This window comes from Nasonia vitripennis, chromosome 5, assembly GCF_009193385.2.
Source record: "Nasonia vitripennis strain AsymCx chromosome 5, Nvit_psr_1.1, whole genome shotgun sequence".
Classification (NCBI taxonomy): Eukaryota; Metazoa; Arthropoda; class Insecta; order Hymenoptera; family Pteromalidae; genus Nasonia; species Nasonia vitripennis.
This window is the reverse complement of record NC_045761.1, coordinates 27062072-27088490: the sequence shown is the minus strand read 5'-3', so window position 1 is coordinate 27088490 and position 26419 is coordinate 27062072. Positions and strand designations below refer to the sequence as shown.

At 46.9% G+C, this 26419-nt stretch overlaps 1 protein-coding gene across 12 annotated transcripts in view; it reads left to right on the top strand.

Moving 5' to 3' along the window:
- Window positions 1-26419, top strand: part of LOC100113722 (potassium/sodium hyperpolarization-activated cyclic nucleotide-gated channel 2) — a 61841-nt gene that overhangs the window by 19372 nt on the left and 16050 nt on the right. For 5 of the 12 annotated variants that reach the window (XM_031930917.2, XM_031930913.2, XM_031930911.2 and 2 more), the window contains 7 exons: window positions 1927-2010; window positions 16889-17340; window positions 17987-18257; window positions 22494-22657; window positions 22773-22909; window positions 23082-23225; window positions 25326-25496. In XM_031930917.2, the coding sequence (XP_031786777.1) occupies window positions 1927-2010; window positions 16889-17340; window positions 17987-18257; window positions 22494-22657; window positions 22773-22909; window positions 23082-23225; window positions 25326-25496 (1423 nt within the window). Of the gene's footprint in view, window positions 1-1926; window positions 2011-8346; window positions 12131-16888; window positions 17341-17986; window positions 18258-22493; window positions 22658-22772; window positions 22910-23081; window positions 23226-25325; window positions 25497-26419 lie in introns of those variants that run through there. The other 7 variants (XM_031930919.2, XM_032600867.1, XM_031930920.2 and 4 more) reach the window with 3 other exon arrangements.

Genomic DNA, 26419 nt, shown 5'->3' with positions numbered 1-26419 from the left:
GCGCATATCCGATATTTACGACTCGCGCGGTGCGCTTTATTGCGCGTCATCCCGTTTAAAATTTTTATCGCCGCGCGCGCTTTGCCTTCCCGCGACGAGGAAAAAGGGCCGCAGCGCTCATTAGGCGCGCTTTCAATGGATTTCTTCGGGGGATTACGTATATGTGTGTTGTTTCCGCCTGGGTTAACGAGAGTCTCCGCGCGCGCAAGGAGTCTTGGGTGATTAAGGCCTGGTCCAAATGGGGATAATTGCAGCCTTGTACGCTCAGTGTAGCGCAGGTAGCTGCTCTGAGAGCTTAATCGAAAATTTTCGGTTATCGAATAATCGACTCTCGCTCGTTTGTAAGTTTAACGTTAATTTACCGGGCCTGCGACGTTCGGCGGCATCGGGCAATTTATACCAACCCCCGACTTACGCCTACGGACGAGATTAAAGTCGGAAGAGGTATCGCGCACACCTATATATAAGCTAGTGGGTTAGACGCTCGCGTATACGTATGTGATAACGCATTAGTCGCTAATGCGAGTTCGGCCCTCGATGCGACTGTCCGATTCGGCGAGCTTTTCGTCTTTTTTCCTCCTATACAGCGCGGAGCTCTCGAGAGGCTATAAAACACGGGATATACCGCTTCGCTATCGAGATAACGCGCGCAAGGCAGGAAGAGCCAACGCCGTTGCCGCTGCTCTTCTGTGCGGTTCGCCAGTTTGTTGTTGGAATTTTCGGTGGATTTTGAAAATTTCACGTATACACTTTGTAAACATTAATTACCAGCCGATAATTACGCAGCTCGTGTTTCGGAGTTGTATAGTAAAAAGCATTTATATATAATTTATTGCGAAAATTGAGGGTAAATTGCGTTTTACGAGAGTGCACAGCGCGCCGCTAACTTATTCATACGAGATGCGTTTTAATTTGAATTTTAGATACGCGGCACGTCTCGTTAATACGAAATATAACAGCGCGGACTTGAGCTACTAACGCGATTTCGGAACTGTAATTGTCGGAATTTAAAAGGTCGGGCGTTGATGGATTTCGACGAGAGGGAGAGAAAAAAAGCGCAAAACGTAGACGACACCGGGGCCGAGGAGGTGTCTTTATACCTCCTCTGACAAAGCTGCCGAAAAAACAAAGAGTCGCACAGAGAGAAACAGCAGAGCAGGGCAGGTCAGACACGCCTTACAAAGAGCAAATATCGAGATAAATTCGCGTGCCGAACAACGCGTCTCTCCTCTACACTACGGCCCTTTCGAAAAGACCTCCACGCGACACTTGTGTATAGCAGCGCTGCGCATATACTTTATACTTGGGAGAAGGTCAAGTATCCTCGGGACCAGACAATCAAGTGCGCCCCTTCTAAAGAGGAATGATTTTACAAAAGTAACGTTGCGCATGCAGATATCGAACGGAGAACGCGTGCAACAGCGCATTTATAATTTAGCCCCGGCGGCTATTATAAGCCAAGCATTTATTGCAGCTTGACTTTTTGGATCGCGATTCGCGGATATTGATCGATCGATATCAAATCGATAAAGGATGGAAGCAGTTGGTATTTATGCGACGCGACGTGGGAGAGGAGGATTTAGGTATTTTTTTTCCCGAGAGAAAAAATGCTCAGCTTCGGTCAAGTTTTATCCTAACTTACAACTGTCCTTATCCTACTTCGATTCTTCTGCGAACGTTATCTTGACGAATTATTTAGACGCTTTTTTATCTATGCCTTATTACTTTTCAAATTCAAACATATGCGCTTTTTCTCTTTGCTCTCAAGGGCTTCCGCTTAAACACCTGACATTTATAATAATACAACTTTTTTTTATATCTCGATGTTTATTCATTATCAAAAATCATCAATAAAAATTGAATATTTTCAACTTTCGCAAACTCGCACAGCCTAACTAATCAGTTGTCCCATTTGTTTCTTTGCAGTTGTCACGGAATTGAGAATCGTCATGCTGCGAAGCACGAGAAGCGTCCGTCGCAGAAGCTCGAGTCCTCCTGGCCATTCTCACTGTAAGTTCGCATCCTTTGATCCGACTAATCGTAATTTTTCAAAAAACAACATAAGACACAGGCTCCTCTCGCCCATATCGGCTTTCTTATCTTCTCGTCTATATTTTCATCCCCCAAAGCGTCTTATTGTCACGATGAAAATATAATTAACGCGTCTCTCGAGTTACTATAAAAGTGTTTTCCCATTCGCGCGGCAACGGGAGCGTGAAATCTAATGAGAATTTTTCACCCCGACGTGCGAATGGTATAACGAGAGACCCCTACTGCGCGCGGAGCGAATGATAAAGAGGAGAACAAGAGTATAGGTGATATATTATATTCGAATGCAGCGATCGAATAGAGTATAAGGGAGAAAAAATGTATTGTGCGTGCCGGGGCGCATTAAAGACGTTTGATCGATGCAAAAAAAGTCGCCGGGCCCCGATATACACGAGAATTGTGCGCTCGAGGCATAACAAGCGCAGCAGGAAGAATCTCCTTATCTGGAAAGTGTAGCCGGCCGTGTAGCCAAGTTATCGGAAAAGTATATTATCGGCTGCGGATTATTGCGCAATTTTTCGAACGCCCATAATTCGAGCTGCAGCGTATCCCCGATGACAAGATAATATAGGCTTGTGTTCGCTGGTTCGGGAGAGCGAGTTAAATGACGATTAAATTTTTCAATGATTTCCAACAAAGCCAATTGAATTCGGCGATCGAGATCGGAATGATTAATTCAATGCTTTGTCTTCGATGGGAGAGCGCGTTCGAAATTGAAAACTCGCGTTAAAACTGTTCTAGCTGCTGGTGTGTGGCGGCGGCGAGCTTTAAAAATGTAAAAATAGAAGTTTGGATCAATGGGAATGATTGATTTCGTTCTCGAAAAAGCTGAAGCACTAGCCGAGAGGTGCCAGAACTCAAGCCCCTCTAGACGTAAAAAAGTGCGTCGATAAAAGTATCAGTACGGCGCACTCCGTAGCTCGATAAGCCCGCAAGGCCGTTTATATTTAGCCAGTCTGTTATCAAACAAAGCACGGGGAAGAAATCTCGATTGAAAAACACAACGCCAGCGTAGAGAGAGAGAGAGAGAGAGAGGGCAGCAGTCGGCGCGCGATCATGGGGTCATATCCGTACGAAAGCTGCCTATACGTACAGAGTCCAGTTCCGAGTCCGGAGGGAGAAGGAGAGCAGGGTCGCGGTCGAGTTCGCCGAGCGATCCTACGCGCAGTTATTTTCAGAGCCAGGAGCAGATCAGAACACAGGCTCGCACACACACACTGACACAGCAGAGAGAGAGAGAGAGGAGCTTTTTCGAGTTGGCGCCGTTTCCGCGATCAATAATGTACGCTTGATCCGCGCAGTGCTCCAGCTAGCTCCGCCGGCTGCCGCCAGATGGCACTCGCGCGACTCTTTCATTCTCAAGAAAGATCGCGTGGGAGTAGGCCGGAGAGCTTGCGGCCGGGAGCTTCAGGTGGCGCCCGCTGTACGCTTCGAGATTTCGCTGCAGCACGTAACTGTGTACGCGAGAGAGGAAGAGATGGGGGTAGCGGGTTACAATTTCCCGGCCTCCTGGTAACCGCAGGATCGTTACGCCCGCGCCCAGAGAGAGAGAGAGAGAGAGAGAGAGAGGGAGCTTTTTTCATCGGCTCGATTCCGGCTTATTAAATTTCATCCGAATCGATAATCCCCCGCAAACAAACACCTTTCTCGCTTTTAGTTTTCTTTTTTCTTTCACACCTGCGAGCCGATTCCGCTTTTAGAGGAAGTGACTCATCGCAAGCTCGTTCAAAACTGACCTTTATTTGGCGCGCGCGCTCGCAGTCACGTCAAAGGATAATTTGGAATTCAGATTTTTAACGAGGCGTCTGCATTGATCGCGCCATTTTCTCCCGCTGCTCGAGAGACGAGAAAAAAGAAGCTTATCGTAAATTTGGCTGCGCTCGATTTTTTATTCCTTAGTCGACTTGTTGAGTTGACTCGAGTCGCTGAATAGTGCAGTGTATACTCGTGCCAACGCGTATACAGTTTTTTGCTCCGATCGGCGCACGTCGCCGTGGAGCTCGTGGCCCTCTCGTTGTGTAAATCTGGCCTGCAGGTGCAGTCGCAAGGAGCTGCTGACCTTAGCCGCGCGCAGTTCTCGTCGATTGGTCGATACCTGGAAATAGCTGCGCAAGAGAGAGAGAGGGACCGAGTCGACTATATTTATAAAGCGGATTCCGGTATTTCCGGCTCTCGGCGCGCTTCTTATGATACCGCGAGGTGCGTCGAGCGACGAAGATCTCGAAGCTTATAGAAACACCGTCGACTCACACGCGTGCACAGCCCGCGCGAGGACACATGCACCGAGTGTGCAGCCGAGGGAGAGGGTTGGAGTGGATTTCGGCGCCGCCTCGCGGTCGCGACTCGAACGTCCGCGAGAGTATAGACTCTTTCTCTCTCTCCCCGTTCGCGGGGGCAGCTTATAGAGCTCGGGCAGAGGCAGCCAGGCTGCAGCGGCGTCCAGCAACGCGCCGACGACGAGTCGTCGCGGCCCTTCTCCGGCAGCACAACAGGCGCAAGCTCTGCCGCTGATTTATCGGGTCGGGAAGATTAAAGACCTGTCGCCCTCGTCGTCGTGGCCGTGGTGCGATTCGCTGCTGCGAATGATAACGAGGATGTGCTGCTGATACGGGGAAGCCGGAACAGGAACGGAAACGGGACTACTATATGCGTGGGCCGATGCGCGACTGCTGCAGCAGCAGCAGCAGCAGCAGCTGCTTGAGCTTCAAGTAGAACAAGGACTGGATAGGTCAGACGAGGATTTTTTCTCCCCCGAGTGCAACGACGCGGAGCAGTGCGAACATGTGCGAGAGACGCGGCTTGACAGTGCGCTTTTTGCCTCTTCGTTGTTGTTGTTGTTGATGCTGTTATCATCGGATCGAAGGACAGAGCGAGAGAGTGTACGATCGTCGGTGGCAACGGCCAGGGGGTCAGAGCGTGACAGGTGTCGCTTCCATGTCTCGGCAATCGATAGCCTCCGCCAACCCAAATTCCGCGGAGCCATGAGGAGCAAGAAATCCCGAGGAAGATGGTGGTGGAGCCGTGCGATCGATGATCCGTGCTTGTTATACAAGTGAGAGAGAGAGAGCGCGCAGAGCGGAGCTGCACCGGAGAAAGCATGTGCACGTGAATCGATTTTTGAGAGTGAGAGAGAGAGAGGACTCCCCTCTCCACGCTTATACAGCAGACTCTGCGTGTTTGCACGCTATGTCGACGAACCGCTTCTTCGTGCCTTTTTCGCGCTACCAGCAGGATGCATTACCAGGTGACAGCTCACGGATCTCTCGAAATAATTGAAGATACGACGTCGACTATAAAATTGTGCGCGCGCGCGCGACGACTACTTTTCGTACACGCGTATATTTATAGCTCCAAACGCTGACTCTACGATCGCATCGATCTCAGGGCTTCTTATTCCGCGAATATAAAAACTATAGCCGTTTCTTTTTATACGCGCGCCTTTTTCGAGCCAGCGCGAGCTATAAGCGCGGAAGTACGCATGTATACACAGCTTAGTGCAGTAGCGCCGAGTATATTTTTGCTACGCAGAATTTATTTCCGTTTTCCGAGCTAGACTACAGGTGGGAAGAGAGAGCTATAGAGTTTATAATAAACGAGCTATCAGTAGCATCAGTGCGCGGATGGACGAGCCGCTTCGTGCGAAGCAAAGGTTGGTTGGACCACCCCCGTATGTCCGAGCCAATGTTATACACTCTTTATATGTCTCTGTGCAGCAGTAGCCCCGGAGGATGACGAGATACGGATTCTCGAGGTTCGCGCTCTGGCGCACGAGACGCTCGAACGCGACGCCCGCCGGCAACCAGGAGAACAACCCGCTGATGTACGATCCGTCCGTCTGTCTCGGAAGTAGCACCTATTTCAAAATAACAATGCAAAACATATAAACGGGTACAAAGACGGAGCTGCGCGCACGCTTACTTCATTTTGTCTCTGTGCGTGTGCGTGCGTGCGTGTGTGTGTGTGTGTGTGTGTGTGTGCACAGCCTCGGAGGAAAGGACGCCTGCGCCAGTCGCTGTTTATTCGCTCGCTCCTCTCACCGCTTTTATGTATATACATATGTTTGAGACTCACCTTTATACGCGGCGATTGTTGTTGTTGTTATTCTTTTTGTATATTATTGTTTTGTCCAGGCATAACACTTATTTCATGTAAATACGAGCAGCATATGTGTGTAATAATTTTTATAATTTACTTTACACGTTCGTTGCAATAAAAATTTATCGATATTTTATACTCACGATTTTGGCTGGAGCAGCTATGCTATTCAACCTTATACGCTTTGTTTGGTCGCTGTATCGCTCGTATATCCCGTAACTCCGAAGGGACTGTCATCGGCGCGTCACGATTTTGATTTATATGCTCGAACACAGTGGCCAAACGAAGCTATAGAGCTTATCCTTATCGCTTTCAGTGTTTAATCAATTGGTCCAGCTCAAAAAACAAGCAAATATAGGCAAGTACTTTCGAAAGACCCTCTGTATAATGTACGTGTATTATGTATGCTCGTTACAACACCGCAGTTTTTTTCCATTTCCGCAATTTCGTTCGCGAATCGATTCTCCGCACCTCGGATTAAATCTCGAGTACGAAAATAACGACTCCTTTCTCGGAACTCGCTCGGGCCATTCGAACGAATGTTATTTTCAATTATATGCCTGCGGAGTAATTAGCCTTGCACCTTCAATTTTCAACCTAATTGGAATAAGCCCCCGCGACGCGTACCGTAAGCGTTTTATTTCAATTATTTATAAGAGACACCACGTTGAACTACATGGGCTTATGCGCTTTTGTTGTACTCGTAATTATCACGATATAACGTATTCGCGAATTAAAAAAACTTTGAAGCGCGTTAATTCAGAGAAACGCCTTGTACATGCAAAAGAAGGAAAAATTCCGCATGCATCTGATTTCCCCCCTCGCGAGTCGAATCGCGTGCAGTAGTCGATCGCCTTATACTCTTTGTCAAGGTGAAGGCGCGAAAAATAAGCTTCGTGGCAAAAAATGTTTCCCGCGGCGGCCGCGATAACGTATGGAAAAAATTAAAATGCTCCCTCGTAGCCGTGAAAAATTCATAACGACTCGGACTCGCGCCTCGGCGCACGCAAATATATTCCCGACTCGCATATAGGAAGGTGTTAAGCGCAGCCGGACGACGTATGCAAAGGGGCAGAACCTTGACAGTAAGGTGCGTGCGAGCTGCGAGATTTCATTGACTGTGCAGTCGGCTGGGGATTGAACGAGTGTGCCGTGTGCTAAGGAGCCGAGGTAGTATGCGTGTAGCTGTGTGGGTACGCTAATGAGCTTTTAAATGCGGCTGTTTAAGCTCCGTTATGTCGATGACGATGGAGAGATAGGGGACTGTTGAATCCGCGATCGGGATTTCAGCGTATATTCGACAAGGTATAAATTCCATTGCACCGCTCGATCCATTATTCACGCTCCATTGGAAGCATTTTTTAATAAAGGTCCCGCTGCGAATCGTCTGCAATTTAAATTCGCACGCAGTGCTGCTTATATTTATGAAAATAACGGGGAAACGAATTTTACACGCGTAGTCCGCGCGAAAGCTCTCGTCGATATTCGAGATCGAATTCTCCATTCGCGTAATAATCGACGACAATGACACAGAGCTCTAGTTCGCAAAAGACTCGCCAAATTATGAACGAGCGCACGACGACGCAGCCGAGCGAGTCAGCTGATGGAAATCGATAGATGTAAATATACATGCACACGCGGGTACATAAGTGCATAAACGCGGTGTATATGGTAATAGGTGAACTCTCTCTCTCTCTCGTGCGCTAGTATATAGGCAACGTGTTGCAAGGAGCTTTAAGGAAAATTAAACGCTCGAACATCTTCCGTTTAAATAAATTGACTGCACACACGCTTTATATCCGCCGCTGTGGGCGATTTTCTCGATAACGCTAAATGGATTATCTCAGGCTTTATTGAGCCGCTTTTATTCTGTCTGTTCTCTTTTTCAAACGTATACCGCCGATGAACCACGTGACAGCCGATAGCGTTGCGTAATGCTTCGGAACGGTACCAATTTTCGATGGAACACTCAACCCCCCCAAAAGTTTCGAACGGACGAATCGCGATCGTAAAGCTTCCTCGACGATCAAAAAATCACGACTCGTCGCTTTTTAACAAAAGAATCCGCGCGAACAAAGGCTCTCTCCCCGCGGCTTCGTCTAAAAACCCGCGGATTTCGAGCCGTCGTGAAAAATTTAAGTTAATTTTCCGAGCCAGCAGCAGATGCTCGATATGCCGCCGTGGAAAAGAAAGAGAGCCGCGAGGGTCGAATCGATTGTTTCCCGACGAGAGCAGTATAGCAGCACGCAAGCTTAGACGTAGTATATATATATATATATATATATATATATAGCTTATCGTTAAGCTCGCGTAGGTGGAGCAATGTCAATCCGGCGATAAAATTAATTTATGGTGTGCGACACACTCGAACAACGTTAATCGCTGGGCTCTCGCACCTATACCGATATCCGAGTGCGGTATAATACTCGCGGCGTGGGAAGTTCGACTCGCGAGTTCGAATAACGTCCCGGCATTGATTTTTAACTCGTTCCATATCCTTACACGACTTATCTATAATTAAACTAGAGATTCGCCTGGAGGCGGTATAGCAGGCATTTTTCCAGTCGTGCTCTCGCATCTTGAACCGATCAAGCGGTACGTTTGAAGCAGTTGCACAAATGTATTCCGAATCATGAAATGGACTTGCTCCCGATGAAAATGCATGCCCGCGATTTTTTCGATAACTATCGAGTGTGGTATAGAAAGCTCTGAAATTCGCGCGGTCGTTGTTACGAGAGCAGTAGGATAATCGATATCTATCGATTTCGAGCTGCGCTGGAATGCAGCGTTATTCGCTAAATGCTTTATTATTTACGCGAGCGCGATATGCAGCTGTAATCATATCGCCATCGAGCTTTCGCGCTCCGTTAAAATTTCAAGCTCGTTTTAAATTAAGGGCGCCTGCATCTTCTTTTTTTTTCTTTTTATTTCGAAACTTTGGCTGTTAACAATTTTACAATCTTCGGAGTTTGACAAAGTTGGTCGTTAATTTCTTCAGCGAAGTTTCATTAACCAAGCGCCCCCTGCAAGTTCAATAATTGAACTCGCGACCGTATATGCGCGGTCGTTAATATTTAAATCGCTAGTAAAAACAGATAGGTATACGCGGATTAATAGAGCCGAATGAATTTGAATTGGAGTCGCTATTGTATACTTTGCGCGGCGCGAAAAAAAAAAGAAGTCGAGGGAAAATTAAATCGGTATCATGTTATGTGACCGCGAGAACTATGCTTATAAGAATATGCACCGAAAAGGATAGGAAAAAATAAAGAGAGAGAATAGAGCGAGATGATCCACTGACCTACATTTCACGTCGGCTCCTCGCATGTACGTGTGTACGCTCGCATATAGATATAGTCGCGCACGTAGGGCTGCAAGTATACAGATTTAGGACAGGCATCCGTCCAATCGATTGGACACAGCGAGAGAGAGAGAGAGAGAGAGCTATACCTTTTCTAGACGCGTCCGTGGGTGCGCAGACACGCGCGAGATGTTTTTTCGCTCGCAGCTCTTCTTCGTTTTCGCAATTTCTTTTTCCTCCGCGCAGCTATCCCGCTATGGTAATTTTAGAGCCGTTTGACGATAAGCATCGAGGAATTCCACTTCAAAACACTCGGCCTATAAACTTGTACGAGAGCCAGAGCTCCGCCGTACACTGCACATATATATCTATAAACAGCGGATCGAAAATGAATTTAAATTCTTCGCAACTCGCGGGCTGCGCGATAGGATTAACAAAAACGCGCGCGCGCGCGCGCATCCCGATGTCAATCGAAATGCAAATTCGGCCGGCGAAAGATTTTTTTTATTCGAAACGCCGTGTCCAATCAATTAGCTCGGCGGATGTTGATCGGTAAGCCAACGCGATACAGGGAGACAAGTTCGAGCCTTCTGACCGCCGCCTCGCGGTTTACCACCGACGGTAAGGCAGGAATCGCGCTCGCGCGTGATTTCCCTCTATACCGGCATCTTGGGCGCTCTCGATCGCAACAGTTGGGAATCGGCTGGGTAAATTGAAGCTTTTTATACCCGATTGCAGCGCTGAGCGCTCGTCGTATCGCGTTTCAAAGTATATAGAGTGCATCGTTCCGTGAAATTTTGGCTTGAATGAGAGATTTGTGCGATTTTTCGTTGACATAAAGCTCCTTTAATTTTTCGAGCCCCCGTGTACATTTTCAAACCGGTGGAATACGTAATGGTAACAGCGCCATGCTTTTAATAGTCGAGAGCACGGCTCGTCAATATTTGGAAATGCCAATTTTTCGCCGCTTGATTTACGCTATAAACTATTAACGAGGCTCGACTGGTGTCAGCTCAAGCCACAATGGGGGTCAAAAGGTGAGAGGGTAGACGACCTGGTTTTCGCCGTTACAAGGAATCTCTGAACTATAAAAGGTTTAGCGCAGCTGTATACGCTATGTACGCACGCGCGTGTTATATCGTAATTTCTTTTTCAACTTTTCACGGTACGCCGTATTCTCAAGCGGAAAATAATTCAGCGACTCTGCGGTCCGGCTTGAGAGAATTTCTCATATGCAACAAATATATTGCCGTATATTTCTAATGCGAACACGACCTATTACACTTGCAACTGCCAGGCCATTTCATAATCAGTTTTAATCCCCGTTTTATCGCTCGTACGGCTCCTGACTAAATCACGAGGTACGAGATCAATGGCTGGTGGTTAAACATTAACGGCTGCGCGAGCTTCATTGCCAAATATCTCGAGCAAGTATACCATATTCTCTCTTCACTTTGACAATGAAATTGATGAAATTTCAAATGCAAATCGAAGGAAATAAACAAGAAAATATAACGTGACTTATCGCGGCTCTGTCGACAATGCTACGAAATTCCTGCGAGTCTGTAGATCGAGCCTTGCAAGAAAGAGACGTCATGTTTCCGCGCGTAAGAAAGTTAATTACATTTCCCCCGTGCGGCGATACTTTTTGAGTTTGGAAAAGTCCGAGGCAATTAGCGGAATTCCGTCAGGAATAAGCGACGTTCCTCGCTTGTTTATCGCTTTTTACACTAAGTTTCGCCCGCGAGTATAAGCGCGTGCTGGACGTTTCCGCGAAAAATCAGTGTTCTCCGTGCGATATTCAGGGTCATCAAACGGGACGACGGCGTCGATCCACGGAAGCCCGGTACTCTAACGAAATCTCTCTCGTCGCGGCTACATCGATCGCGGCGGCAAAAGTGTTGGGCAATTTTCGGCGCTGCAGGAGTTAGGTCAGCCCCCCCGTGTGTGTGTGTGTAAAAACCCCTCCCGCGCATCCGGCGAGAATCCAGGCTTGAATCGGCCGCATGATCTCTGGTTGGCCCCTGCGTGTATCCTGCAGGTGTATCGCAGACATATAGCTGCTGCTGCTGTGCCACCCCTACCTTGCTAAAAGGCTAAAAGGCGGCGTCAGGTATGTACAGGGGGTCGGGCGCGCAGTCGAGAGCACAGATATAGACTGTCCCCTCTTCTCTCCGACTCGCAGTGTTTCCAGCGCCCCACCAGCTGCGGATGCGGCGGGGGCGTGCAGCAGCACAGCGAGCGTTCTCCAGATCGCCGCGAGTTCCTGCTCAGGCAGTCCTGCGGCCGGCGCCCGGCAGTAGACAGGCAGCACTGCCTGTCGCGCTCTCTCTCTCTCCCTCTCGATATCGCACCGCTCTTCGTCCATCCCCACCATCGTCCAGGAGGCAGTGGAAGAAGAAGAAGAAGAAGAAGAAGAAGAAGAGAGAGAGGAAAGGAGCTAACGCGTGCGACGAGAGACTTTTTCTATACAAACCCGTCTCAGCCCGGCTGATCGCAGCAAGCAGTCCGTCGTCGACATTCGGTCGATCCTCACGCGCGCGCTCTTTCTCCGTCCGTCTCAGTGTCTCAGTGATCGCACGAGTCCGCGGTGCAGTTGCCCCCTTGTGTGCAGCAAGAGGCTTCACGAGAGCATAAACGTCGCCTGCGACCGGTCACCGGCGCTGCGACTCTCAATTACTATAGGTGAGCGCTCTATATTGACCGGGCGATCGGTTCGCGAAAAATCCCCACCTCTACCGATCCCCCTCCGTATAAGTGATTAACGGGCCGAAACGTATACCTCCTGCAGCCGGATAAAAGCCAATCCGTTTTAATTTATCAAGGCCGCGCCGAGGAGGTAGCTCGACAACGCGATCGCCCGCCCGATAGATGGAGAGCAGCTGTTGGCAGTGACCCATTGACCTTTCAAAGTCACGGAGCGAGCGCGGGGAATAGAATATTATTATGGAGGCACGGCCGCGCTCGCTCTCTCACTCTGCATGTGTGTGTGTGTGTGTGTGTGTGATGTAGCTGCGACGGCGGTGAAAAGTCAACAAAGACTATACAGTCGGTTAGACCAACGCCAGCTGCTTTCATACGCGGAGCTCCGTTTAGTTTAGATCGGCCGAGCGAGCTTTCCGTCCCGATCGTTTGTTTACTATCCGAACGTGTTTCCGAGTATCGCGGGAAATCTGGAGCGTTACGCGCGCGGGCTCCTTAACGACGAGGATTATTGCGCGCTCGCTCGAGTCTGCGTAGCCTCAGCGTCTCTAAATACCTCCGAGGGCAAACTTTCAACGCTGCTGCAGCGACAAAGTTCGTGCGATAAGCCGCGTATTTTTCTCTCTCTCTCTATCGTATCGTTTCGGCTGGCTCGCAATCGCAACAAGTGCGTCGTGTGCGTCATGTATAACGATTTCTCCTGCGGTTGGATCGATCGTTTTCCTCGTTCTAAAAATAATAACGGCTGCCTCCGCCGATTTCCAACAAAAGGCGGAAGCTCGTCGCGCGCTCGAAAAGTGGGCCCCGAGCGATAGAAAAAAATCGCCCTCGTACATGCCGGATACGCGGCGCAATAAAAAATCGCCCGCGGCTTCCGCTCTCTCGTTGTAACTGATCCCGATTATGATTCTCACTTTGTTCGGACATAATAATGCGCTGGTTACGTGAAGCTGTATTCTTCTCGTATCGACGCGCATGTGAGCGATAAATAAAAGCGCCGCTCGAGTTATAAAAATAAATAAATCAAGCGCGTTTAACGCTCGGAATGCGACTCGACTATGCGTCGATGCCTCGTCTCTGCCTGTGCGTATATATACTGTATAGGCCTGCAGTCGAGCGAAGCACGCACACTGCGAGCGTGAAAAAAAAAAAGGAAAAATGCACTCTGCGCTATTGTATACCGCGCACGCATGGTGGGGGAGAAAAAAATTCGAGAGACGATGATGTAGCTCGCGCAGTCGCTTTTTTATTATTCGTTCGCTCTGTTCTATCGGTCTCTGCGCGTGTCGCGTTATAGAACGCCCGTTGAAAATTCGATTCGATTTTTTACTCTTGCGATTACGATTTACAGACTGCGGGATTCCGAAGGAAGCCAATTAGGTGCTTCGAGAGATAAATTAAATTTCGACGAGCTCTTATCGAATCCTCTATCGTCCTCGTATAAGCTAGCTTCGTACAAATATTTGAGCTCAGCATATTTTCTGAAATCGTCGTTATGATGCACACGTACACGCACACACACACACACAATACTATAGGAACTATAGGAAGTCAGGGTCAGGCTGGATCCACGCGCACACACAGTGTAATTGTTGCGTCCCGTTGAAAAACCGCTTCCGATCGGCAACGAGTTATAAATCGATGTAACATCAGCTTCGCGAAAGTTAAAACGTAACTCGGAGCCTGAAAAATTTCCAGCGAGAAAGTACAGCGGGACGGAGGGGGGCAACCTCGCGACTATACTTTTTGGCGCATGGACGATCGATCAGAAGGTGGCCGCGGCCATTCGCTCTATATGCATCTCCATCTCCCCCCCCCCCCCCCCGCACGTACAGAATCGCGCGCATATAATATTCTTTCGGCATCGCGACTCGCCGCCGTCGTCATCATCGTGTCCATTGACACGCGCGCACGCGAAAGCTTAACGCTATGCGTTCGTTGCATCGACTCGGTAATACAAATGCGCTGCACGACCTCGGCCGGCGATTTGACTGCGATCGTCGCGCCACACATGGTACATAGTAGGGGAATAGACCGAAGCATGTAATGGCTAATGGCTAACGAGAAGCGACGGCCGCGCGTGACGTACGGTATAGCGCTCGATCGAGAATCTTCCTGTATTATACGGTGGGAGAGAGCTTTCGTCTGCGGTTATCCGAGCACAGCGATAGACTTTGGAACTTTAACGTCCGATAAACTCGGACTCGGCTGCTGCGGATGGTTATGAGAATCCGACGGAGACGAGCCGCTCAATAATAGAGCGAATCCTGTGTGCGCCGCGCTCTTTGATTTCACGCAATCGACGCGAGCTTTCTGCATCGTCCACACTATACTGCGCAGGCTTATTTGCGTAGCCTCGTTTTTGGGTTGATTCGTTGCGCGATCTTCGATTTTTTTAACGGTCGATCGAGAAGCCGTTGCCGATCGACGCAGTTTCGGGAAAGTGATCGACAGCGCGACGCGTATAAACAGGCTATTATTAGGAGAATCGATTTCGCTTATGATACGTGTATACACACCCGGCTGTATTTGTTTACAGAGCAGCGAGCGCGCGGATTAGATAATTCTCCATTGCGCAAGCCCGAGTTTTTCGGGTCGAAAGCTCGATCGTAATATTATAGCCAACGATCGAAAAAGTAGTGATCAGCACAGAGCGGAGCAGTCGAAATAAAAGCGTCGAATCGACATAATCGTCCGACCTCTCTCTCTCTCTCTCTCTCTCTAGGCACAAACAGAGTCCGCAGGCTAGAAAAACCGGGCCACAGATATGCATATATAAATCGGAGCTGATACGACGCGTCTCTAACCCTTCGCGTCGACAATAGCAGTGAGAGAGAGAGAGAGACACAGCATCAGCGCACTCGAGCTTTTGCCTCGAGGTCGAGCCTCGGTAGTAGTCACGCGCTCCTCTATATATCTCAGCGAGCGAATCCTCGACGCGTGCCGTCACCGTCAAAGAGCCAATACAACAACGAGTCGAGCGCGCGCGGAGGGAAATTCGTTTGTCGCGCACTTGTCATTCCCTCGGGTCGACTGCACAGCTGCACGTGTGCGTGTTTTTTCAGGGCTCTGTCCGTGTGTTTCCGCAGAGAGCGAATCGCGAAATCGAAAGCGAACCTTGACACTCTTCGCAGCTGTGCTCCGTGGATTCTTCAAGAGGCTCGCCGAGTGCCGAGAACTTTATTCTTTCCGCGACTGTCCACGTGTTCCCTACTTCGGGTTGCGTCTTCTGCTCCGCTTAAAATAGAAACTTAAGTACAAGGCGTACTTTTTCGCGCGCCCGCGAGCACCTACGTGCTGCTGGAGAAATCTTTAACGACTCGTGGCTGCTTCAGAGCTGAGGTGAGATGCCTGAGAGTACGTGTCGGACTTTTTTTCGGGATTGTAACGAATTTTCGCGGTCGAGGTTATTATGCGCATTTCGATGCTTTATATATTTACGCAGAGGGAGGAAACAGCTGCGCTTCCAATCGCGTTTTTAATTCCGCTGTTATATACGAGAGGACGATTTTCGCGGACAAAAAGGTTCGCCGAATCACTCGTCATTTCGAACAATAGGCCGCGACGCGCAACGCGTTTACGTAAGCCGAGGATAAATATTATCTTTTAGATTTTTCGAGTGTGCGCCTGATTTATCGTTACGCCCACGTGGAGGAAAAACACCCGACGCGCGAATCAGCCGCTTGGACTGTCCTTTCGGTTCCTCCTTTCTCAGCTTAATCAGCGATCCTCTAATTTTCGAGACTTACCCTATACACCTCTCCGCACTAATAAAGGCGACACCCGCCCCAAAATTGCTCTCCAGACGTCGAGTGCAAAACAAAAAAAGGCCCACTCGAATTCGCGAAGAATCATCTGTGTAACTCGCTACTCCCTCGCATATCTGAATGCGCGCCTAAATGGAAGAGCTGAAAAGCTCTCTCGTCGGCCTTTTTCCCCCCTTTCTTATAAAATAATTAAGTCGCTTCTACGCGTTAGACTTTTGCACACAGCAGCACCGCAACAGGTGGTTCGGACAAAGGCACGTGGATGAATCGCTTGTTTTCTTTTTCTTCGCATTTTAGATGGCGCATTTAATTCGGTCTTTGAACTCGGATCGAGTAAATTCGCGTTTTCACTGCAGCTCCGCGTCGGGCTGACTTGATTAATTCCGGGAAATCACAGTATCCCATAACGGCACGAGCTTCCGTCTCGAGCACAACAATGCGTCGATCGAAGGCCGTTTTCTCTAATGAGAGAGCTGTGGCGGCGGCGCTCGATATTTGTTATTGGATCGCTAATAACGTCGGAGCTCTCCTCGCGGAAATCGCCGGCTATTTGCATGTATATATTCGAGCTAGTTATTTCGGAACTGCAGCCTCGCGCGTAAACATTCGCGCGCTCGAATCAATGCGCGAACTGAGAGAGAGAGAGAGAGAGAGAGAGAGAGAGAGACTAGTTTCAAGGAGAGATACGAGAGCTTCCAAGTTTAGCGGCGGCGCAATCGACATGAATTTCGCTTGAAGATATAGAGATTAGCTCGTCGCGCATATATCGGAAATATGGAGCTCGACTAATCCCGGGAGCTAAGAGATCAACGAGAGTAGGGCATTTTTCGTTCCGGCCAATTAGCCGGGACGGAGCTCGTGCCGTCTCATTGGGCCCTTATAAGATCCTCGCCGCGGCAGAAAGAGAGAGCCTGTGTCTCTGGGCGTATAACGTGTTACAGCCATATAGCAAATGCACTTTCTCTGTTCGCAGGGAGGGCGAAGGAGGCGGCGGTGGGGGCGGCGGGGGTGGCCGAGGTGGCTCGGGGGGAGCTGCTGCTGGCGTCGGCGCCGGCGGAGGAGGAGGAGGAGGAGGAGGGGGAGGGCCAGGAGGGAGACGGGCGCCGAGTCTGAGGCTGGTGAACGGACGCACGACCACCGGCGTTGGGCTGCACACGAGCAGCACCGAGTCCATACGCTCGCCCCATCATCATCTCGGAGCGCAACACTCGACGGCCAACAACAGCGTGAGCAACGGCGCCCACATCTATCACCACGTCGGCATCAATCCGCCCAGCGTCAACCACAACAACAACAATCATCCCCGATTGAACAAGGATGACAGCATCAAGATCAGCATCGAGAACACCAACACCTGCACGGACAGCCTCGTCACCGCGCTAGACGACGAGACTCTTCTCATTACCGATTTCCTCGGCGATACAGGTACGCACTTTTTCATTCGGATGTCAACGACGAGAGTATAAACATTTTTTACGGCCGAATTTTTCATAAATCCACGCAGCGCGTCGACGTAATTCAAAACTCAAAGCTCGCGGTCGGAAAAAATTGATTGCGCACACAGAGCTTTGCCGAGCTTCTTCCCGCCGCTGCACCGAGAGAGTTCTCGGCCGGTATAAATAGAACAATTTCCGGGACAGCTCATTATCTCGAGTCGTAAAATTTAACCGCGTGCGCGCGCGCGCGCGCCTGCTACGACGAGCTTGTTAAGAAATTTTTTTCGAGTTTGCACAGCGTAACGCGCTCGATTATAATTTTACCCCCCGTTTCAACCCCCGCTCGCTCCGCTTTTCGCGTTTCAAAAAGAGCTCGCGGGAGCTTTAATCTTCGAGTTAGTCGCGCGCGGGAGTAGGAGCTTCCGTTGTAATGCAGTCCGTCGCGGCCGAGCGTATATATATAAAACGTGAAAAATGCTCCGAGTGTTCTGGATCGTTTTTTTTTTAAAACCGTGCAGTAAATTTTCAAGCCGCGTGAAATATTTGCCTCGTATATTTCGAACGCGTGACTCAATTGGAAAGTCTTGGTAGCGATGACTAATTAGGATTTTCTCCGTGTGTCCACACCCACACAGGCAACGAGATGAATTACAAGGGGAGCGGCAAAGTCCATTTCGGAGTGGACGATGTCTCCCTCTACGGGACTCCGAAGGAGGAGCTGGGCCCGGGCCTGCCGGGCCAGGAAGTCAAGCAGAGCTTCATCAAGAACCAACTGCAGGCCCTGTTCCAGCCGACGGACAATAAGCTGGCCATGAAGCTCTTCGGCAGTAAGAAGGCGCTCATGAAGGAGCGGATCAGGCAAAAGGCCGCGGGTCACTGGGTCATCCATCCTTGCTCCAGTTTTCGGTGAGTGTCTAGAAGCAACAGACTCGCGCCCCTCTTAACACCCCCGCATGCTCGCCGGGTGACTGACACGCCGTCGCGCAACATTTCCTCGCTTGATAATAGACTCACAGCCGAAGCACAATTATGTGCGCGCACAGCCTCCGGCACTGCACTCGTGTCACTTTTTTCTCTCAACGCGGTCTGCGAGATCCTCACAGCCGTCCCTAATGACGTTCCATTCTGCGTTGCACGAATCGCTTATATTGTAAAGGCTTCGTCAGCTTCCACTTCACTCCGGCTCTCTTTCTCTCTGGATCTCCTTCTAAAGGAGCCCCGAGTCTCGCAGCCAATAAAGCAGCAGCAGCAGCTCGCTTTCTCACCCCCCCCGAGGGAGAAGGAGCTGCCGTGATAAATCGCAGGTGTGCGAGTTTAATTAAAAAAAAAAAAAAAAAAAAAAAAAAAGTGGAAGAAGACGCCAGCCAGTTTGTTTACGAAGGAGAACTGCTGCTTCATTTCCTCTCCGCGCAAACACACATGTATATACGCGTTTTACAGACGTGCAGTCTTTTCTCGGCTCTGAAAAAACAATGTTTTATTCATGGGCCCGCGAGCAGCTGCATGCTTAAATCGCCGGTGCATTAGAAATGAAATATGGCGCGCGGGCAGGGCCTCTGCACTCTATATACCTATACGCGAGCGTCGGCCGCGAGAAAGAGAGCCGGAGGGAAAGCAAACGCGAGTTTGGCAAGTTTCGACGTTTAACGAGGTCGAGCGCGAGCTAGCGATTTAGAGAGAGAGAAAGATAAGAGGCACGTCATTAACGGATCGTTAGAGCTGCCGGCTTTTTTTAAAAATCCACTTCCAAGGTCGATTCCCTCGCGATGAGGTAATCGATTCGAGCGCACAGCCCTTTGGAATACCAGCGAGCGCGAGCTGATGCGACCCAAAGTCTGTGTTAAAGTTAGCGCGCGCAGGGAGAGCAAGATGTAGATGCATCGTATATGTATAGTATAATATAGAAGCCGAGCGAGGATAGTTTCCCCGAGGGAATCGGCGCGCGCTTGTCGAAGCGAGGCTCCCTCGAGCCTCGAAGCTGAAATTTCGATTTCGGAGGATCGCCTCGCCCGATAACGAGCTCCGCTCGGCCTCAACGTTCCTAAATTTTTATTCCTACTCGGCTATACGTATAGACCGCGAGAAAATGACGCGCGCCTGCGAGTTTTCCTTCTACGCGATCTCGCTTTAGCGAAACGGTTTTTATCATTAGAAAGAAGAAAGTGAGTTTTATGGTCGCGCGAATCCGAGTTTAAATTTACCCTAAGTCGATCGGCATTTCCAAGAGGAATGTACCATAAGCTCGAAATGCTCGATCAATGCCAATTGCGCAATTGACGCGCGAGGGATATATCGTCGCTAAACCGTTAGCTTCTTCCCGACGATAAATCAACGCCTGCGTAAAGGCACCTCCCGCGGATCGGAAACCGTCGAAAAGAAGAAAAAAAAAAAATATATATATATATATATATATAACGCGCTCTCTGTCGCGGACGTGCGTGATTAGCCGGAGTTAAGAGGTATTACAAGTTAACGGCGGCGTACTGCGAATCGTGCGCGAGGCGTGCGCTAAAGCGTAACCTTAATAATACGCCGCACGCGAACGCGCGCTCGATTATGTGGAGACTCGGGAGCGCGCGACAAATCATCCTCGACAGTTGAGCCGCGTCGCGGGAGAGCCTCGATTACGAGGTAAAGTGCCCGTTACGCGGCCGATCGCGCCGGGATCTCCGAAGAGCTTTCAGTGTACGCGAGAGCGTAGCCGAATTTTCTTTCCAGTCGGAAATAAGGCGTGTCATCGTACAGCTCGCGTTCGCGCGGCAGTAAACACTTTTAACGAGCTCTGCCGAGTTGAAGCTCGACTCCGCGACGACGCAAGTATATGCATCAAGCGCTTTATAATCTACGCGACGCGAGCTGAGAGATGATCTCTCGGAATAATCATCCGATTGAGAGACTCGAGCTGGCGATACCTACACGTGTACACACATACAGAGAGCGAGCGCGTGGGTGGTAGGCGACAATCGCGCGCCACCAATTGCCTCATTGTGTCCGCGCGCGGATAAGCCGTTTGTTAATTCGGCCCGCGCGCAGCTACACACACACACACACACACACACACACACACACACACACACACAGACTCTTCGCGCCAATTCAATGCTGCGCGCGCGAAATTTGCTTTATAATCAACAATTAACCGAATGACGAATTTCGCGCTGAATTTTCTCAGCGTTACGTAATACGCGGGGGATTTTTGCAATTTAGAATTGCTACGCGCTACGGGAGTCAAATAAAGGATTATGGCTGGCGAATGTCAAACGACATCCCCGGAGGATTATAACTGTGCCGGAGTGTAGGTTGAAGAGAGCCTTTGACGGGCGGACAGCGCGACGCGCGCCTCAAACTGACCGGCGACTAATAATCTAATTTTCGGGCCGCCGAGAGAGAATTATCATTCCATCTTTCTTCCTCGCTGATTTCGCTCGCCGACACCGTTCCCAAGCGCGTTCCGGTATTAATTTTCTCGAAAAACTCGCGCCGATAAATTCAATAACATTGGCCCTGTTTACACGTCCTACTTTCACTCGCGTATAACGTACGAGGCGTCTATATTCTGTTCGGTACAGCTCGAACGAAATTTTATTACGCCCGTTAATTTGCATGTTTTCCAATTAAGCGCGGCGGAATATTATCGACTGGAGTCCGCCGGAGCTTTACGGCGGAGGATAAAATCGAAATCCGTCTCTATAGCTGGAATGCCGACGATAATAATTGATCCCCGTGTACGAAATGTACTATCGTAACTCCGTATACCCTCGGCTGGAAATTAGCATCAATTATCATCGGTTCATAAAATCCCAGGGCCTGTTTAACGCGCAGATCTATCCGGGCGAAACGAGAATCGACGGGAAATTAATTCCGCTGCTGTAGCTTCGTTTCGCGCAAATATTGTCTCGTCGCGCTGCGAAACTCCCATCTCGCTTATGCATCGCGGGCCGCGAACAAAACGATGTTTTCTTTTTCGTAATTTACACGATTATAAATCATCCTGTTCCGCGGGTTTGTTTTGCCTTTGTCCGCGCGAGCAGCTCTCTCGAATAAAGTGCTGAAATGGATGGGCTTGAAAAAGTAATTTTCCTTCGTCGGTAATTTCGCGCGGCTGCCCTCAAACATGACTTCTATTAGCGGCTTATTGTGCTGTTTTTGAAGAAAAATCCACTGATGACGTTACACTTGAATTTATAAGAAAGTACACTCGCGAAATTTTTAATCACTGAAATTACACCTCCGGCGTGTTAATGAATTAAAAAGAGCACAACGCGTCGAAAATAAAGGCTAACTTCTGCATTGCCGCACACGTACACAAAGCTATAGGCGGCGACCATGACCCGGGACTACCGATATGAGTGGGCGCCGAGTGAAACAACAAAGCACAGCGACGTCTTATTTCGCTATTTATCATCCCCGCGAACAAACGCCAAGTCCAAAAAAAAAGTCCCCGATTCTTCTTGAACTTTGCTCGTGTGTGTAAGCTCTCGGCATTACGCTCGCTGCGGGACTGATAAATGTTATAACGTTGCAGGACGCGTCGTCGAGCCGAAAAAATTGGAACGATGATTCATAGGGCATAAGCTCAGTTGTAGAGGCAGGAAACGGCGTAATTTGTATACACAATTTTACTAAAGTTTTAATTCCAACTTGGTCCGAGTTACGCTGCGGGCGTATACGGAGGCTGTTGGTAGGGTCGGAAGTGTACCGAGTGCCGTCGCACTGATGGTTTTTGAAGTCTCCAAAGAAGCCGACTAATGCTTCTAATTGACTCAATTCCGCTGGAAACATACAATGTTTGTGCTGGTCGGACAAGTTATCTTTGAAAGGGATTACTTTAAAAAGGATGATGTAAAATAATGAATAAGGCAAGGGCCTATATGTTTATGATGGACAAATTTTAATTTTAGCCGAGTTATGCACCAATTTGCGGAAGACTCCACTTAGGCGTCAGAGTGCAGCAATAATTCTGTGCTTTTCCTTGGAACGTACCTACTATACGCGCTGTCATAAGCTAGCCGAAATCACTTTGCGGTTAAATAATGCCAAACAACCTGAGCTTTTAACGAGGCCTTAAGCCAGCGCGCATATTACGGCGTAGAGAAGAATTTTCATGAGACGAATATACGAGACACTGTAATCTGTTCGCAGGTTTTATTGGGACTTGTGCATGCTTCTTCTTCTGGTGGCCAACCTAATCATTCTACCGGTCGCTATTAGTTTTTTCAACGACGATTTGAGCACACGGTGGATAGCCTTCAACTGCCTTTCCGATACAATATTTCTTATAGACCTCGTAGTCAACTTTAGGACCGGTGAGTGTGGTTTTGCGCCAAGAGAGCGCTAAGAATGCGAGAAGTGTTATTCTTTTAACGAATTGTCAGCTTACGCAACGGTGCTAACATTGGCGTTTGCTTTTTTCCTCCACAGGCATCATGCAGCAGGACAACGCTGAGCAAGTGATATTAGATCCAAAGTTAATCGCAAAACACTACCTCAGGACATGGTTTTTTCTCGACCTCATCTCCTCCATACCGTTAGATTATATTTTCCTCATATTCAATCAAGTGAGTATTTTTATTCCTTCTCGCTCGTGATTTTAATAATTTCATGTCCTGAATCCCTCTTCTCATTATCCAGTTTAATTAACTTTAAATGAAACCAGACGACCATCGTAAGCCGAAGAGATTGTTCGACCTACAGCTCTGTTTAATAATCCACGATGATTTTTCTGCACAGTTTCAGGATTTCAGCGAGTCCTTCCAGATTTTGCATGCTGGTCGTGCCCTCAGGATTCTCAGGCTAGCGAAACTCCTGTCGCTCGTTAGGTTACTTCGATTATCGAGACTCGTACGTTATGTCTCGCAATGGGAAGAGGTCTATGTAAGTGTCCACATAATATTTCTACATTATTATTATTATTATTATTATAATATACTTTATATTTTATATTCTACCATCGTTTGTCTTTTTTCGTATTACACAAAATATACGTTAGGCTGCTTTATTTCAATTAAGTTGAATAAATTGGAATTTCCCAACCAGCTTATGAAAGAATACGTTGTACCGATTAAAATGCTTCTCCGAATTTTCACAATCATTATTAAATGCTAGAGCGTTTCCAAGTTCAAAAGGAAAATCCTGTTGCTAATCGGATATCCCGATGCAAAACTGATAGAATGGCCTCGGTCAAAAAAAAAAAAAAAAAAAAAAACAGGCCTCGATCCCTGTTGGCCTCCTAAATTAGCATCGCAGTTGCGACAATACTGTAATTTGCTCAAAAATTCAATTTTTCAATTTAGCGGATTAACCCCAACTGGAGTGTGGGGGTGAGGTCAGAGGTAGTAAATTATAGTAAAGCAAATGTAATCAACTCCATATTTTCGCTTATCACATACAACGTTTTGCCATAAGTTAGTTGAGGGAATCCCATTTTCTCGACTTTAGTAAAATTTAGCTGTGTTTTTAATTAATATAATAGTATAATAAGTTTTGTATTAATCCCCCGAACAATTTTAAAAGACAATAAACTATTACTATACTCAACATATGTATTTGGTAGGACATACTAATATACACTTATCGAAATACGTAGTTGACATGGACAATTTTTCAAACAGGTTGGATGCAGTGAATGTATTTCTATGTGAGATATAAACTGGATTGAATGTTGAACTTAGCACATTATGTTTTACACACTCTTTTTAATTTCTGAAAATATTTAACTAAACATTAAAATATGCTTTGTAAGACGTTGATAACAAAAATGCTTACGAGATATTGATTACGCAGTCTGTGTAACGCAAAACGATTAATATTTATACGACTATTTGAATACATTGAATCAATCGACTGATTTATTAAAAAATCATCTATGTCGTTTTAAAAATTTTAAGTAGATTTTGATCACTTTCTACTCCATATAAGCATTTTTAAAATGTCATCCTTAATTTCATAAATCGTTAAAATTTGTGGTTTTTGTTTTGCTTCTTATTTTGCTTTAATACAATATCAATCAAGCCACTATAATTTATTTACTCTTAGAAGGTGGATATCCTAAAATCAAAAGCGTATTTATACAAGAATCTTTACTTTTATTACTCCATAGTATTAGAAGCACTATTGAAATGTTAACGATGTTCATTAGCAAAATAGATTGATCATACGATTTCGATATTCTCAATTTGAAACCATCCATATATATATAGTAGGTATTTCTATTAGTTCATCCCACAATATTGGAGTTATTACCTGCAATCACGTCTAGTCAGTGCACAAAAAGTAATTAGGTGAACCGTGAACATCATTTGATCTACTGGTTATTAAAGCTCTCGGTATATTAAATAATAATATTCAAGAGACAATTTGAGGTTAATTATAGATTTACAGTTTACTTCATCATTCGGTTACATCCCAGAAATACAATCTTTGTCTTTCATCTTTAGCAACTGATCAATATTCAGCTAGTGTGTTCTTCATGAAATCGTCCTAAAATAGTAACTAAAAATTGTGTTCATAGCTTCTAAATTTTTTTAAAACCTTTTGTGTTGAAAATATTTTATTGATCCGATCATCGCATATGATTTTGACAAGGCCCATATCATCATTCATTTATGTAGAGATTTTAAACATGTTCCCTATAGAATTCGAGGCACTATAATTTTTGAAAATAAAAATAGATTTTGAATTTTCATGCGCAAGAGGTAAATTATGAAAAGATTATCACATTAATTTGATGCTACATTGTGAAAAATAGGCGTTTAGTTTGAATTCATAATAAATCGAAAGGGCCTTACACACATTATCTAAAAATAATTTCTTAAAAATAAATGAGATCCTATCTTTTAACTATGTTTAAATGAGTTGTACTGCGGTATAATATAAGCAATAGCCCCTTTCCTCATAAAAATAAAAACAATGTATATACCTGGCTAAGATATATACTGGGTCTTTTGCGAACACGTATTCCGACTGGGTTTGCAGATCCCCCTTTACCAACAGCCGGAGAGGCACTACGAGCGTCGGGCTACACCGCCCCAACCAGATCGAACCAGCAAGGTGTGCCTTCCTGCCAATACGCTAAAACCCACAAGCAATAACCGGAGGCCCGCTAATACGGCCCCTCGCACTTTTGCTCTCTTGAATATGACAAGCGTTCGTTAATTCAAACTTAATGTTTCTACGTATATATATTATTACCGCTAGATCAAATTTATTTTTAATTTTTTTTCAATAATATATATATATTAATTAATGTGGTTTTTGACACACTAGTCAGAGTTGCATATAATAGTTTGTCGTTCAGTCTGAAGTAACAAGTTTCTTATAACCCTATATACTAAATATATTCTAGACCTCCTTCTGGAGAGCAGAACTGATCGTAAGCTAAACAATTAATTTAATTTTTTTTGCCTTTATTATTGATTTTGTAATCATACAATCATTACGAGTTCGAAAGCTGTTAGCCCTCGACAATCAACACGTTGCGTAATACTGAGAAAAGTCTTGATCTATCGTTTTTTCGAAATTAGCAGATTGTTGGATATTTATAGCAATACTTGCAACATTTGCGAAAATTTGCTACGTCACACTGTTTTATCGATGCGAGTTAGTGAAAAAGATATGTATCTTTTCCCCTAGAGTGCGCTAGTTTCTTGAATTTGTAGACTATTGTGTTATATATTTTTGTTAAAATCTGTAAATAATAGCACCTAGATAGTTCATCAAAAACTATATAAAACATTTTTGCTCGATATTAATTTGTCAGTATTTGGTAAGCAGTATCCATCTCGATATACTGCTCAAAGCTCAAGACTTTTTTCAGGGTTCTCACACAGTGTATACAACATTCAAATCAATATCTTCGTCTCTTCATCATTTTTTACTTGTTACTCTATTTCCTCTTTTATCAGATTTATTTTGACATAAGCAAAGGAGCAATGATGTACATACACTTGTTTACATCGTATAAACAGAAAAATGTGTTGACATAAACAATGCCGCGACAATAATACATATTTGCTTTGATCAGGTCTGCTGCCAACCCCACACACCAACATTAACATCCACGTGTTGTA